At 51.3% G+C, this 13,946-nt stretch overlaps 1 protein-coding gene across 4 annotated transcripts in view; it reads right to left on the bottom strand.

The window, feature by feature from the left end:
* Positions 1-13,946, bottom strand: part of LOC144733389 (3',5'-cyclic-AMP phosphodiesterase 4C-like) — a 125,798-nt gene that overhangs the window by 10,468 nt on the left and 101,384 nt on the right. For 3 of the 4 annotated variants that reach the window (XM_078615288.1, XM_078615291.1, XM_078615290.1), the window contains 7 exons: positions 7,579-7,691; positions 6,484-6,577; positions 5,980-6,227; positions 5,108-5,206; positions 4,389-4,553; positions 2,247-2,349; positions 1,658-1,812 (listed from right to left, as the gene is read on the bottom strand). In XM_078615288.1, coding sequence (XP_078471414.1) covers positions 1,658-1,812; positions 2,247-2,349; positions 4,389-4,553; positions 5,108-5,206; positions 5,980-6,227; positions 6,484-6,577; positions 7,579-7,691 — 977 coding nt within the window. The remainder of the gene's footprint in view (positions 1-1,657; positions 1,813-2,246; positions 2,350-4,388; positions 4,554-5,107; positions 5,207-5,979; positions 6,228-6,483; positions 6,578-7,578; positions 7,692-13,946) is intronic. The other variant, XM_078615289.1, reaches the window with a different exon arrangement.

The raw sequence follows: 13,946 nt of genomic DNA, 5'->3' as shown, positions 1-13,946 counted from the left end.
CTGCAAGCAGGCCACACGTCTGCCAGTAGCGGGCGATGCTTGCTGATATGTACGATCCCGAATGAGTAATCTTTTTACACGCTTTTATTTAACTCACTCTGTTGTTGTCGTTGTCATATCCTCAAATCTTGTAACTCAATTTTAACCCACTTCCCAATGTGATATCGACTGCAAACTTGGTATACTTATGTCATACTGATGACAATACTATATTCTATATTAAAAAAAAAAGTTTTTTTAAACATTCATTTTTATATGTTATGTTTCGGCTTGGGTCTAATTGTCCACGCTCAACTGACGTTGGCTGTAAATCACCACGGTCCCTTACGTTATGGCAAGCTTTGCGGCCACTTCCTGGAGTCGTGGAGTTTTGCCATTACGAGTAGGGTACATTTCATTAAAGCGTGTTTACAAATTTTTTTTAATATTACTTATTAAATGTGGACCACGATGCCGATACACAGAGGCCGACTCGTTTCGCATGACGTCGGGGCACCTATAAGGTCCAGCGCAAAGCAGACGGCGCGTAGAAGTTCACGGCAAAACCCCCACAACATTCACCATCAGCCTCTGAAAGCAAGTGAAGGACGCGCTACTGGCGGGCTGTGTCTCTCCGCAAACCCGCGCTGCATCCAATGTTCGTCGCCAAAAAACAAACGTGATTGCGCGTGAGACGATCGAGCAAGCGAGCGCCGCACGATGCAGGCAGCACGACCTTGCATGGCGGCAGTGCCCCACTGGGAGCGCTCGGTATTGCTCCTCACAGCTTCCGCTAACTCCTCACACAATTACGACAGCACTCACACCCCAAGAGGGCCTGCACAGCCTATGAGGCTCGAGCCAGCGCAGGTGTTCATAGTGGGTGGTAGGATGGGGGCGGGGGTGTGTGTGTGAGAGCGGGTGACGCAGCAACTGCAGAGAGGTAAACCTTTTGAAATTAACAAGAGGGGCGTTTTTGACTGTATCATTGCGTGGGTAAGAGAGTCTGGTTATTAAAGCAATTGGGACAGATGTGACGTTCCCGCAGCATTGATTAAAGTTAATTCTTTAAACTTTATTCAGGTACGACTGCACTAACACAAGATTCCCATCATCATGAACCCCCAACTAGGCCTGAAAAAGCCTGAAGTACATCAGGTGAATCTGACACCAGATACGGATTCATGGGAACCACCGCTTACGGTTGACCTAAGCAACAACTGGAGAAGAAGTTGCACACACCGTGACTCCCAAATACAGGCAATAAATGAATTATAAAATAACCTCCTGTCTTTTAAATATAGCTGCAAGTTGCTGGTAATTTAATGGCATGATCAGGAAAGAACGTTCTAAAAATTATGTAACAAGGTTGTGTTGTCGAGGTAATGAGGAGGAGAGAGGAGGTTGTGATGGGTGGGACTCATGTGCAAGGTGGCGGAGGAGGGCAGATCGTCACCGAGACGGGATGGGGATTAGAGTGGCACCCAGAGGCCACCAAGCAGATGGCGGGAAACTGTAAAAGCAGACCTTGATGGTTGGGTGCTGGAATGTGGCAGATGGAAGAAAGCGATAGTGAGATGTGTTGGCATCAACAGCATCGGCAGTGACAAGCACATGTCACTGCCGAGCTTGGTGTAGCTGTACATGCAAGTATTGGCGAGTGTTGCGCGCGTGTCACCATGTCGATGACCATCTTGCGCAGCGTCTGCCGCTGCTTCTTGCCCAGGTTCTGGAAGATGTCGCAGTTGTCCTCCTGCAGCAGTTTGAAGCCCACGGCCAGGTGGTGGTTCTCCAGCACCGACTCGTCATTGTACATCAGCGCCAGCTCCGAGTCTGGTCGAGCAGAGGCACAAGCAGAGGCGTGCGCACATTCACATTCACGCTCGCAAATTCGTACGCACGCACACACGCAAACAAAGATCTCTCGTATATCCTGTATAGACTGTTGGGGCAAGTGCTGTTAGCAAGCACCTCTGAAGGCCGGCAACGGCACACGAGGGGGTGAGTGGCCAGCACCACGCCCGGCCACCTTTATCTCCCCAGTGGTGATGTTTACACACCGCACCAGGTACTCATTTGAGGCTGAGTCGACCTAGGGGAGGCCTAGGGCCAGTTCAGATAATCGTCACTGGTGTTGGCTGTGAGTGGGAATTAAACCCGTGTCGCCAGGTTCTTAGCGCAGCACGCTAACCGCTACATTATCGCTCCCCACACACACACAAACACACTCGCACACATACGAGTGTGCGTGGGTGAGCGCCACCCACTGGTGCTGATGAGGAACTGGTTGGAGACGCCAGGGTGGTCGACATCGTGAATGGCGCTTGCGAAGATGGCCGCCAGGATCTCAAGGTCCGTGAACACAGCCTGCTGTCGCCACCACAACGCAGCAGCGGAGCAAAACGTCACGGCGGAGACCACACCGCCCACACCGCGACTACCACACTCACCACCACTACCACACTCACACCACTGTTGGATGTGTACCGAGTCTGATTCGTGGCCTGAGAGGAGAAAGGTCTGAGGGTGGTGCAGAAACCTTCGTGTCTGACACCGAGGCCAACGCGAGGGGCTCTGCCGGCCGGAGTGACGGGCATCTGCCGTACGCCAGCACGGGCACGAGCAGTGGTCGCAACTGCGAGCCTCGTCAGCTATTGGGCCTCCGATGCAGCACACACACTGAAGGAGCGAACTTCTCGTTGGCAGCCTCGAGACAGTGCATACAGAGGCGTGGCCAGCTGCAGACTGTTTGGATGATTGCAAGCCAAGAGCGGCGAGAGACTGAGAGACTGCTGCCTTAACATCACCTGTGCGAAGGAGGTATTGCTGCTCGCTCACGGAGGGAGCATCTTAATGGTTGCCTTATAACAGATCTCATTTAATAATAACATCACTTAATCACATCACTTAAAAAGGGGGGAGGGGGGGAGTACACTTTAGAGGGCTCATAGGTTAGCCGATTATACACCTAGACATTCATATTTTTCATTATCATATATTGGCTCGTATGGTTGCTTCGGCCCGTCGCATGTTTTTCATGTATCCTGAAGAAGAATAATGATGCAGAGTTCACGTGATTATGACACGAGTTGATGCTTTGATCTATTAAATACTCAGATTTGTCGTGTACTTAGTGTCCGAGTGGTATTTCTGTTTCATGAGTCATATTGCTTGAAGAAGCCTGTATTGCTGGACGGATCTATGAATCTGGTGACCGTTGTGGAGAAGGCCCAATAATTTATTGAAGAAAACCGCGAGACATGAGCTTACGAGAATCAATAAAATTATATATTAAGACCCTCCACATACAACACCACACACAACACCACTACCACACTCACCACCGCTACCACACTCACTGCCACAAACACCGCCACTACCAACAACAATAACTGGCATTAACTACTAAGTGGCAGTGGTGTCACCACAGCACGTGTGCCAGGCTATGCTCACTTTAAGGCCACGTGAAGTGTCGAACGCCTGCTGGCACGTGGCGAACGCCCGCTGGCAGGTCATGGGACAGACCCAGATGCCATGGGTTGACTGACTGAGATTACTGGCAGATCCACCACCTGTGCCCTCTACTGTGCCAACTTGCTACGTTTTAGCCACCCAGCACTCCCCTCGTTGTTGTGAGTGACGCTTCTCTGCCCTCCATTGTTGTTGGGAGGGCGACTGCCTCCAACTGCCCAGTAGCGTCCTTCACGAGCCTCCTCCATAGAGGCCGATCTTGACAATGCTGGTACCAGTCATTGGCAAGTCCACTCAGGGGGTTGTTTTTGCCACCCCCAAGACAAAAATCCCCCGTATAGTCTTAAGAGACAGTTGGGGCAAGTGCTGTTAGAGAGCACCTATGATGGCTGGCACGGCACACGAGGGGGTGGGTGGCCAGTACTACGCCCGACTGCCTTTGTCTCCCCAGTGGCGATGTTTGCACACCACACCAGGTACTCATTTGCAGCTGAGTCGACCTAGAGGAGGCCCAAGACCGGTTCAGATAATCGTTACTGGTGTTGGCCGTGAGCAGGAATTGAACCTGGGTCGCTGGGTTCGTAGCGCAAAGCCCTAACCGCTATACTACCGCCACGAACCGCAACACACACCGCCACCACCGTTGCTACCGCCCCCCACTAAGGTTCTCTGGTTTCCTCCCATAAGTGCATCTCACAGGCGTGGATAGGGCTGCATGTTAGGGAGAGGAGATGTCAGCGAGCAGTAAATGTGTGTGTGAGTGAATGAGTGTGTGAAGGCACGAATGGGTGAGTGGCGTGTGTGTGTGAACAAGCATGAGAGTGAGCGAGCGAGCGATCGAGCGGGTGTATGAGGGTGCGAGTGAATCTGTGAGAGGGCGAGCGGGCAAGCAAGCGGGCAAGCAAGCTGGTGAGCGCGCGTTCGTGGAGGCGTCTCACGTCGAGCGCGGGCGACGCAAGCAGCACGTGCGTGGACTGCGCCACGTCGGCGGCGTGCAGGCTGTTGTGGTAGGCCACGCCGGCATGGTAGTGGTCCTCCAGCGTCATCATGTACGTGACGAACGTGTCCGCCGGGATCTGGAACGTCTTGAGCAGCTCTCGCTCCTGCAAACATCGCAACTCCGATTAGCACGGTTGGCTACGTACGGTGTGAAAAAAGTTCACCATACACACATACACTGGGCTCATAAAAACCCACTCACTGCCTCCCGCAGGAACCCCACCGCATCGCAAGAGAGCATCTCGCCTTCTGGGGCATCGCCAACCCCGCCGCTGGGCCCAGGGCGTGCACAGGGCCGGCGCCAGGGAGCTGCTGCTGCTGCTGGGTGGGCCCTGCAGCACCGAACGTCCCTTTGGCACCACCCAGGTTCCCTCTGCTCCTTAGCGGTGCGATCCACTGCTGTGGTGGCTCCCCACACAACGGCTCGACTGCCCCACCCCCTCCCTTACATCCTTGCCCGCCAATCTGAGAGGAACCGGGCCTTTCCATGCACCACCTGGGTGGGAAGGTCCCTCAACAACGTTGAGATAAGGTCTACGGTGTGACCCGCGGCTTCGGTCCGGACAGGACATGGTTCCGTTGTCTGTAAAGGCGACCACGTTGGACGGTGCCTGGACGTTGGCAGCAGCGCTGCAATGTGACGAGCGTGTGCACACACCTGGAAAATGGTGTACATGAGCACGGTGAGTGGCCGGTTGTTGGACAGCTCGGCGATGCGGAAGATGTTGATGCCCCATTTGTTGATGTCCTCCAGCTCCTGAGAAAGCGCATCACGGAATGGAATCAACATCATCATCATCATCGCCGCCAAATCCACGCCAAATCCACCATTGCAACAGCAGCAGCGCAGAGCCACCGTTTACCACAAAGTGGCGGTGACCTCGCCCCGACACCTGTACCAGGCAATGTGGGTAATGACACCATGTAGTGTGTTGGAGGCTTACAGGGAGGAGGCCATGAGACAACCCCAGTATTGTGGGTTAACAGAGTAGGGAGGAGACTTCTCCCCCACTTTGTCACCTCGCTGGTGTGAGCATCGATGCTCTTGCCTCCTGTTGTGCCAGAGGGCAGCAGCTGCCCAGACACCAAATTCACGGCCTCCTTCATGAGGGCTGACACCGACGAGGACGCTACTGCTACCAGCTGTTGCTCGGCAAGACCTCCCACCTCCCGTTCCACATCTGGTCATCTCCCCTCTAGCCTGCACCGCAACTCTTGAACCACCTCCATCCGGCCACTGGGTAAGTTAAGGCATGCAGCGACTGGGCACGCAGGTTATGTGACCCAGCCAGCGCATGTGTACCTGCCAGAGTAGTTCACTAGTGAGGGTTTGTACAGATGATGGGTTGTGTGCGTGGTGGCGATGGTGAGAACGGCCGTGTGGGTGGTGGCAGTGGTGGTGGTAGTAATGGCCGTGAGCATAGTGGTGGTGGTGGTGCGGACGGCCGTGTGGGTGGCGGTGAGAACAGTGACAGTGGCGGTGGTGGCGAGGGCGGCCGTGTGGGTGGCGGGGGTCGAGACGGGGCTCACCTTGGCGAGCAGCTCCTCGTGCTGGGTGGGCACCCCGTAACGCGGGATGCTCGCCCTCTGCAGCAGCGCAGCGCCGTGCAGCAAGCGCTGCACCCCGCTGATGTGCGACACTCCGGCCGCGAGCTGCGACGGCACGGCGGGGGCCGCCCCCCCCACCATCGCCACGCCGCCCCCCGACGCGAGGGGGCGCCGCTGGCGCTCCTTCTCCTTGTGACCGGCTGAGGGCACCTCCATGTCGTGCTGCTTGTCTGCAAGAAGCGGCGGCATGGCGCGTCACAGAGAGAACTCCCCCCCCCCACGCTCGTGCGTGCACACACCGGAGTAGCCCCAACTTGCACGCCAATGGCGAAGATCCCCTGTATAGCCTGCGACAGACTGTTGAGGCAAGTGCTAATCACGCGAGGGGGTTGGTTGGGGTTCGTGTGGGGGCCCGTGGGGGGACCCGTGGGGGGGCCCGTGGGGGGGGCCTGTGTGGGGGCCCGTGCAAGGCGCTGGGCGGCGTACCCATAAAGGTGCTGGATATGAACTCGGAGACCTGGTTCCCCGAGCGACTCATCTCCGACAGGTGACTCAGCTCCCGGTTCAGCATTCGCTTGAACTGCAAAGACAAAGACAAAGATCCCCTGTATAGCCTTAACAGACTGTAGGGGCAAATGCTGTTAGCGAGCACCTATAAAGGCCGGAACGGTACACGAGGAGGGGGGGGGGTGGCTAGCACGACACCCGACCGCCTTTGTCTCCCTAGTGGCAATGTTTACACACCGCACCAGGTACTGATTTGAGGCTGAGTCGACCTAGGGGAGGTTAAACTAAATAATTCTGAAGCTCACCTCACTGGGCAGCTGTGACCGAGCTCTCCCCACACCCACACACGGCTGTCAAAAAGGCGGTGGAAACGTGGGTGCTGGCGCTGCTCACGGGCACCAGCGCCATGCAGAGCAGCCGTGGTCTCCAAGCCACTCCACTCGTTTGTAGCCGAGTTCACCTCAATGCTTCAGTGCCAATTTTCACCGCGTACAAAGACCTCTCCCCGTGTAGCCTTAACAGACTGTTGGGGCAAGCGCTGCTAGCGAGCACCTGTGAAGACCAGCACACGAGGGGGCGGGTGGCCAGCACTACGCCTGGCCGGCTTTGTTCCCCTTGTGGTGATGTTTACACACCGCACCAGGTACTCATTTGAGGTTGAGTCGACTTAGGGGAGGCCCAGAATCGGCTCTTATATAATCGTCACTGGTGTTACCCTTGAGCGGGAATCGAACCCAGGTCGCCAGGTTCGTAGCACAGTGTGCTAACCTATCTGCCACCGCTCCCCACATATACGCGAGCGCGCACACACACACACACGCACGCACTGCACGAGTCCTCTCTCACAGACACGGGCGCCCACGCCGATGGTTGCCGTGTTGATGGAGCTGGTATATTGACGGTTCATCTCGTGCCGGTGCCGATGGCTCTGGTCATGTTAACTGTATCAATGTTGATGTTGCTTCTGGCAGTGATGTTGCTGGCTATGATGCTAGGGGTGATGATGCTGCTGCTAGTGGTAATGCAGGAACTCTGGTGCTGCTGCTTCCCGGCAGTGCTGGGTTCGGAGGGCACCTTGTTGGAGGCCATCTCGCTGACAGAGCGGTGCGTCTGCACGGCCTCCAGCTGGTCCAGGCACCAGTCGAGCTCCTCCATCGTCTCCAACGCCAGCTTCTGGTAGCCCTCATCTGTAGGGGCATCGCACAACACGCAGGCCAGTCACGCGCACGCCCTCACGACGCCGGGGCCTGCAGGAGCCGCAGGCGAGCGACGCGGGAGGTTTGTGACTTGATGAACGCTCATAATCTGGGGGAAAGATTCCATTCAAGAACCCATGATTTTAAGGTCACGTGAAAGGGAGGGAGCCCCTCTTGCTGAGCGCGTTCTAGTCGAATCACGAGTACGGTACGAGCCGAGCGGCGGTGGCGGTGTCTATGCTGCACGTGGCCTGGGATCCAACGGCGTGGAGGCAGCAGTGCAGGTTTTGGTGGATCACCGCACAGATGTTGTGAAACTCCCTTCCCGTGGGTGTGGAGGAACCGTACCTTGGCTTGCCAGGAGAAGGCAGTACAGAAAAGTGCAGCTTAATCTCCATCTCTCCCCTGTGTACGGAATACAGTGTTGCCCCCTCGCATGTGTGACTTTTCTCCAGGTGCCCCCGTTTCCTCCTACATGTATAAACACTCATTAATTCCCCGTCTCTACTGGACATCCGTGAAAAAGAGCTTCATAGCTCATCAGATTCCACCAGTATAAATACATATTCTAATTCTGATGAGTCATTCTCTCTCGTTGAGAGCGAGTAAATACTGTGCGGCAACGGCACGTTACAAGTCGGCATGATTATTATTGTTTGACGTTCGTGTGGTGCAGGGCTGTCACGAAGGCGCTACGTTGAACAGTCTGCAGTGGTTTCGCAGTCGGGGGAGACAATTGCGCTGCGCTTCCCAATCGAGAAATTTGCAGGTAAACATGAGCGATTGGTGATATTACACGTGGGCTCAGTTTCACAGCCAGACTGGGAGCTCACAAAGGATATGGATACCTCTCGCCTGCCTGCGTTGATCAAGCAGGAGGTGAGAGACTGCTGGCATCCTCTAACTCAAATCCAGTTGGAATTGTGAATGGGATTCATTGACAGACGCTGCTGCTGTACGACGTGTCATGCCTCAGGGCCAGCCGGCTGGCAAGTGCAGAGGTAACGCAAATGGCTCACTTGGGATCAGACAAACAGCAGAAACATCACCCCCCCCACCCCGCCCTCACAAACTTGGCAGGACAAACCCAGTGAGGCTTTCCTAGGCAAATAAGCAGAATAATAAAAATATTCGGCATAAAAATGAATTGCGGAGTGAGTGCATTTGGGGCCAATACTATTTTGGTTTAACACGTAGGCTTTCGCGACCAATATCATCCATAACAGGTTTTTTGGGTTAGATTGCGTACATATATAAATGTGGTGGTGGGTCTAACCCAAAAAAAAAATCTCTATTATGAATACTATTTTCCAACAGAAGGGGACAACAATAGGCCAGGCACTGATGGCTGAGGGCCATCATTAGAAATGGAGGGGCAATCTGATAAGTTGTTTCCAAATTATCAGAATTACATTTGTTTACCCTAGAAAATTTTGCCGAGTCTTGAGCGTCTTCGTTAGCAGGGTTCGTGCAAGTTTTCGCAGAAGGGGCCGATGATGATGCTGTTGCTGCTGCAGGGTGTCATCCCAGGACATTTTTCAGCATAGGGAAGTTTGGCCTTGGGTAGTTAGTGTTATTTCCTAATTGCTTATACCTCAAAAGGACAGAAAATGGCTATTATTCCCCACAAACTTTGCTTTTGTGACCAGGACAGTAATATTTAGAAACTTACCTATTTTCCAGAACATTCCAAATCGATTCAGTGCTGAGTAAACTTGGAGTAACTTCGAGAACATTCTAAAACTTTCCAGTAATATAAATTGTAGTATAAATACAGGGGCCTTAAGCCCACCAGTTCAGTTTAGTTCCAGCTGCCTATGTGGATTCATATCTGCATTTTTTTGAGATGTCATCAAGAGGCTGCAAGCATCCGGCAGACGCATTTTGCGATGTCTGCGGTCAATTTATCAAGACAAGAGTACTCTGAGGAAGCATCTGCTAAGATGTGTGAGGCCTACAAGGCTATTTTCGGCATGCCTGTCGGGGATCAAGACAACCCCTGGGCACCTTATTTAACCTGCGAACAATGCAAAAAAGACTCTGGAAGGTAAGATGGACAATTGTTGCTCGGAATTTTATGTTATAAAATTTGTTAAAATGTTTAAAATCGTAAAAGTATTTAAGTTTAAAATGTTTTACTATTTTCAATGTTATTGAAAACATATATATGAAAAATGTTGCAAGAATCTCTTACACATTAGTCATGGGTGAAATAAATGTATTTTTGTAGGATGGTAAAGAGGGGAAAAGAGAGCCATGAAGTTCGCTATCCCAAGAATTTGGCGGGAACCCACGGACCACTCAAACAACTGCTACATCTGCATGGTGGACCCTTCCAAACGTCAGACTGGCAAGAATGCACCTGCTATCACGTATCCGGACCTTCCTTCATCCATCACCCCAGTGCCACACTGCCATGAGCTCCCCGTACCCACTCCTCCGGAGAGAGAGCAGCCGTCTTGAGAAGAAAGCAGCAAGTCAGAGAGCGAGGAAGACGTAAATCCAGGTAACATTTTCAGAGGTGGAGCTGAGGAGAGAAACCCATACTACCCCAACCAAAAAGACCTTGATCAGAGATCTTGGTCTCACCAAGTCCAATGCCGAGCTTTTGACATTTAGGCTAAAGCAGTGGAACTTGTTGGATGCAGGTGTGCAAGTCGCAGATTGGAGGAAGCTTCACCAACCTTTTTCCAGCTTCTTCACCCGTAAAGATGGGCTCTGCTTCTGCCACAATGTGACCAGTCTGTTCAAGGCAATCGGAATCGCCTGTAACCAGAATGAGTGGCAGCTCAGCAGCCTCAAAGCCGTGCTGCTCCATAATGGTAACAAGTACCCGTCTCTTCCCCTGGCTCACTCGGTGCACCTCAAAGAGGATTACAACAGCATCAAGACCTTGCTGGACGCCTTGAAGTATGATGAGTACGGCTGGGAGGTCATCGGAGACTTCAAAATGGTGGCATTCCTGATGGGTCTCCAAAGCGGTTTTACCAAGGTACCCTCCTATCTTTGCCTTTGGGACAGCAGGGACATCAAGGCGCACTACCACAGGTGGGATTGACCACGTCGGACTGAGTTCTCTGTGGGGAGGAACAACGTCAAGTGAGAGCCACTGGTGGACCCCCGGAAGGTGCTGATGCCACCACTGCACATCAAATTGGGCCTTATGAAACAATTTGTCAGAGCTGTAGATAAGGAGTCGGCAGTCTTCAAGTACCTTCAAGACTTCTTCCCTAAGCTGTCTGAGGCAAAGGTCAAAGCCGGTGTCTTCGTCGGATCACAGATAAAGAAGATCCTGGAGTGCAATGAATTCCCCAAGAAGCTCACTAGTAAGGAGAAAGCGGCTTGGAACAGCTTTGTCGCAATGGTTCGGGGCTTCCTGGGCAATCACAAGGTCGAAAACTATGTCGAGCTGGTTGAGACTGGTGAAAAACTACGGCACAATGGGCTGTAGGATGTCCCTCAAAGTCCATATCCTTGATGCTCATCTTAATAAATTCAAAGTCAACATGGGAGCGTACTCGGAGGAGCAAGGCGAGCGTTTCCACCAGGATATACTGGACTTTGAATGCCACTACCAAGGACAGTATAACGATAACATGATGGGAGACTACATTTGGGGGTTGATTCGTGAAAGTTATTTACAGTATAATCGTCTCAAAAAACTTCTAAATCTTTTGTAGTCATTTTTGTATTACTTTAGTATAAATACATGTTAATTTTGATTCATATGTTTTTTTCTTACTTTATTTGAACGAAAGACACAAATTCGCCAATTTTTTCATTCAAAATAGGTATATTTCAAAATATCACTGTCCTGGTCACAAAACAAAGTTTGAGAGGAATAATAGCCATTTTCTATACTTTTTAGGCATAAGCAATTACAAAATAACACTTACTACCCAGGGACAAAAATTGTGTTACATAGTGTTATCTAAGCTATGGGAGGAAACCGGAGATACTGGGAGGAAACCCATGCAGAACAGGAGGACAAAAAGGTCCCATCGATGGAACTGCTCAACCAGAGCTATTAATACTTTGACACTAGCATTGTCTTTGGGCTGTTCGCCTTTTGTCGTTCTCAGGTCTACTAGCACTGATGGTGAGACAAGGCCATGAAGAAGGCTGTCTCTGGTGTAGGCCAAAGGCAATGCACACATTATTTTCAGAGCATGTTTGTTTGCATGTTTTCCCACAAGTGTGCGTGGTTTATGCAGACTGGATGCCTATTTGGTGTTTGAACATCTTAACACAACTCCAGAAGGGGTAAAAGCCTATTCTTATTTTCCTCATCAGAAAACACAAACTCCACACAGAAGGGTGCCTGAACCAGGAATCGAACCCAGCAACTTCTTACTACGAGACGTGAGTGTCACAACCACTGCGGTGCTGCCCTGATTGGCCAATGGCCGTTTGTCTCTCGCGAGCCACGGGTGACGGTTGGTCTAGGCCAGCGGTCAGGAACCTATGGCTCGCGAGCCATATATGGCTCTTCCGGTGACGGCATATGGCTCCCAGACAATTTTGAGTTGCAAAAAATAATAAGTAAAAAAAAATCAGTTTGGAACTGATTTTAAAATACTTGTGATATTGCTTAATAATCTTGTGTCATTTTTAAGTTAACAGAAATTAGTTTTGAAGATAAATTTCACGGGTCACGGGTCCCGTGATCCGTGACCCGTGGGTCGGGTCGGGAAACAATGGCTCGCGAGCATGTCACGGGTCATTGTAAAGGTGAAGAAATCCATTTGATCAGATAGCCAACTAGTTTATCCGCTTCAACCCTTGTAACGGAAAAGATGGCGAAAAGAAAAAAAGACGATGATTACCATGCATTCCAGGCTGCGTGGACAGAGGAATTTGCATTTGTGGAGAGCAGGATCTGCGGTATGTCTAATATGCAATGATAAAATTGCATCGATGAAACGGTCAAATATAAAGTGGCACTTCGATACGCACCATGCTTCATTTGCATCGAAATATCCAGTGGGGGACAGCAGGAAAAAGGCATGCGAAGAGCTACAGCGGAGAGTGCAGACGAGTCAGCAGCAACTACGTGTGTGGACCAAGCAAGGTGACGGGAATTCCGATACTAGCTTTGCGGGTGCTTTGGCAATAGTAAGGAATGGAAAGCCATTCACAGATGGCGAGTATGCCAAAACATTCATGCTTGATGTGGCCAATGAACTGTTTGATGACTTCCCAAATAAAGACAAGATAATCAAACGAATAAAAGACATGCCTCTGTCAGCAAGAACTGTTCACGATCGTAGCATCATGATGGCAAATCAAGTCGAGGAAACACAAATTAAGGACATAAACGCCGGGACATACTTTTCTCTCGCGTTAGATGAGTCAACAGACGTTAGCCATCTATCTCAGTTCAGTATAATTGCCAGGTATGCTGCAGGTGACACACTGCGTGAGGAAAGCTTGGCTGTTTTGCCAATGAAAGGGACAAGAGGAGAGGATTTATTCACGTCTTTCATGGAGTTTGCTAAAGAAAAAAAACTACCGATGAATAAACTTATTTCTGTCTGTACTGATGGTGCACCCTGTATGTTGGGGAAGAACAAAGGATTTGTAGCGCTTCTCCGTGAACATGAAAAGAGAGCCATCCTAAGTTTTCATTGCATCCTGCACCAGGAGGCGCTTTGCGCTCAGACGTGTGGCCAGGAGCTTGGTGAGGTGATGTCGCTGGTCATTCGAGTGGTTAACTTTATTGTTGCCCGAGCTTTAAATGATCGCCAGTTTAAAGCTCTGTTAGAAGAAGTTGGGAATCATTATCCCGGTCTGCTTTTACACAGCAACGTGCGTTGGTTGTCAAGGGGGAAGGTGCTCAGCCGTTTTGCAGCTTGCCTGAGTGAAATCCGGACTTTTCTTGAAATGAAAGGCGTCAAGCATCCTGAACTAGACAACACTGACTGGCTCCTGCAGATTCACTATCTCGTGGACATAACTGGCCATCTGAACCAGCTCAATGTGAAAATGCAAGGTATTGGAAATACAATCTCATCCCTTCAACAAGCAGTGTTTGCATTTGAAAGCAAGCTGGAAGTCTTTCTCAGGGACATTGAAACAGGTCGTCTTCTGCACTTTGAAAGACTGCGACAAATTATAGATGCATGCTTAGCAAGTGACTCCACTCAACATCTGGATCTCCAGCAGCTAGCTGGCTTTACGTCCAATCTCCTGCAGTCATTCAAAGCACGTTTTGGGGAATTTCGTGCGCGCACTGGTCTTTTCAAG

This window comes from Lampetra planeri, chromosome 46, assembly GCF_965212315.1.
Source record: "Lampetra planeri chromosome 46, kcLamPlan1.2.h2, whole genome shotgun sequence".
Taxonomy (NCBI): domain Eukaryota; kingdom Metazoa; phylum Chordata; class Hyperoartia; order Petromyzontiformes; family Petromyzontidae; genus Lampetra; species Lampetra planeri.
The sequence above is the reverse complement of the archived record's forward strand: the minus strand, read 5'-3'. Positions and strand labels throughout refer to the sequence as shown.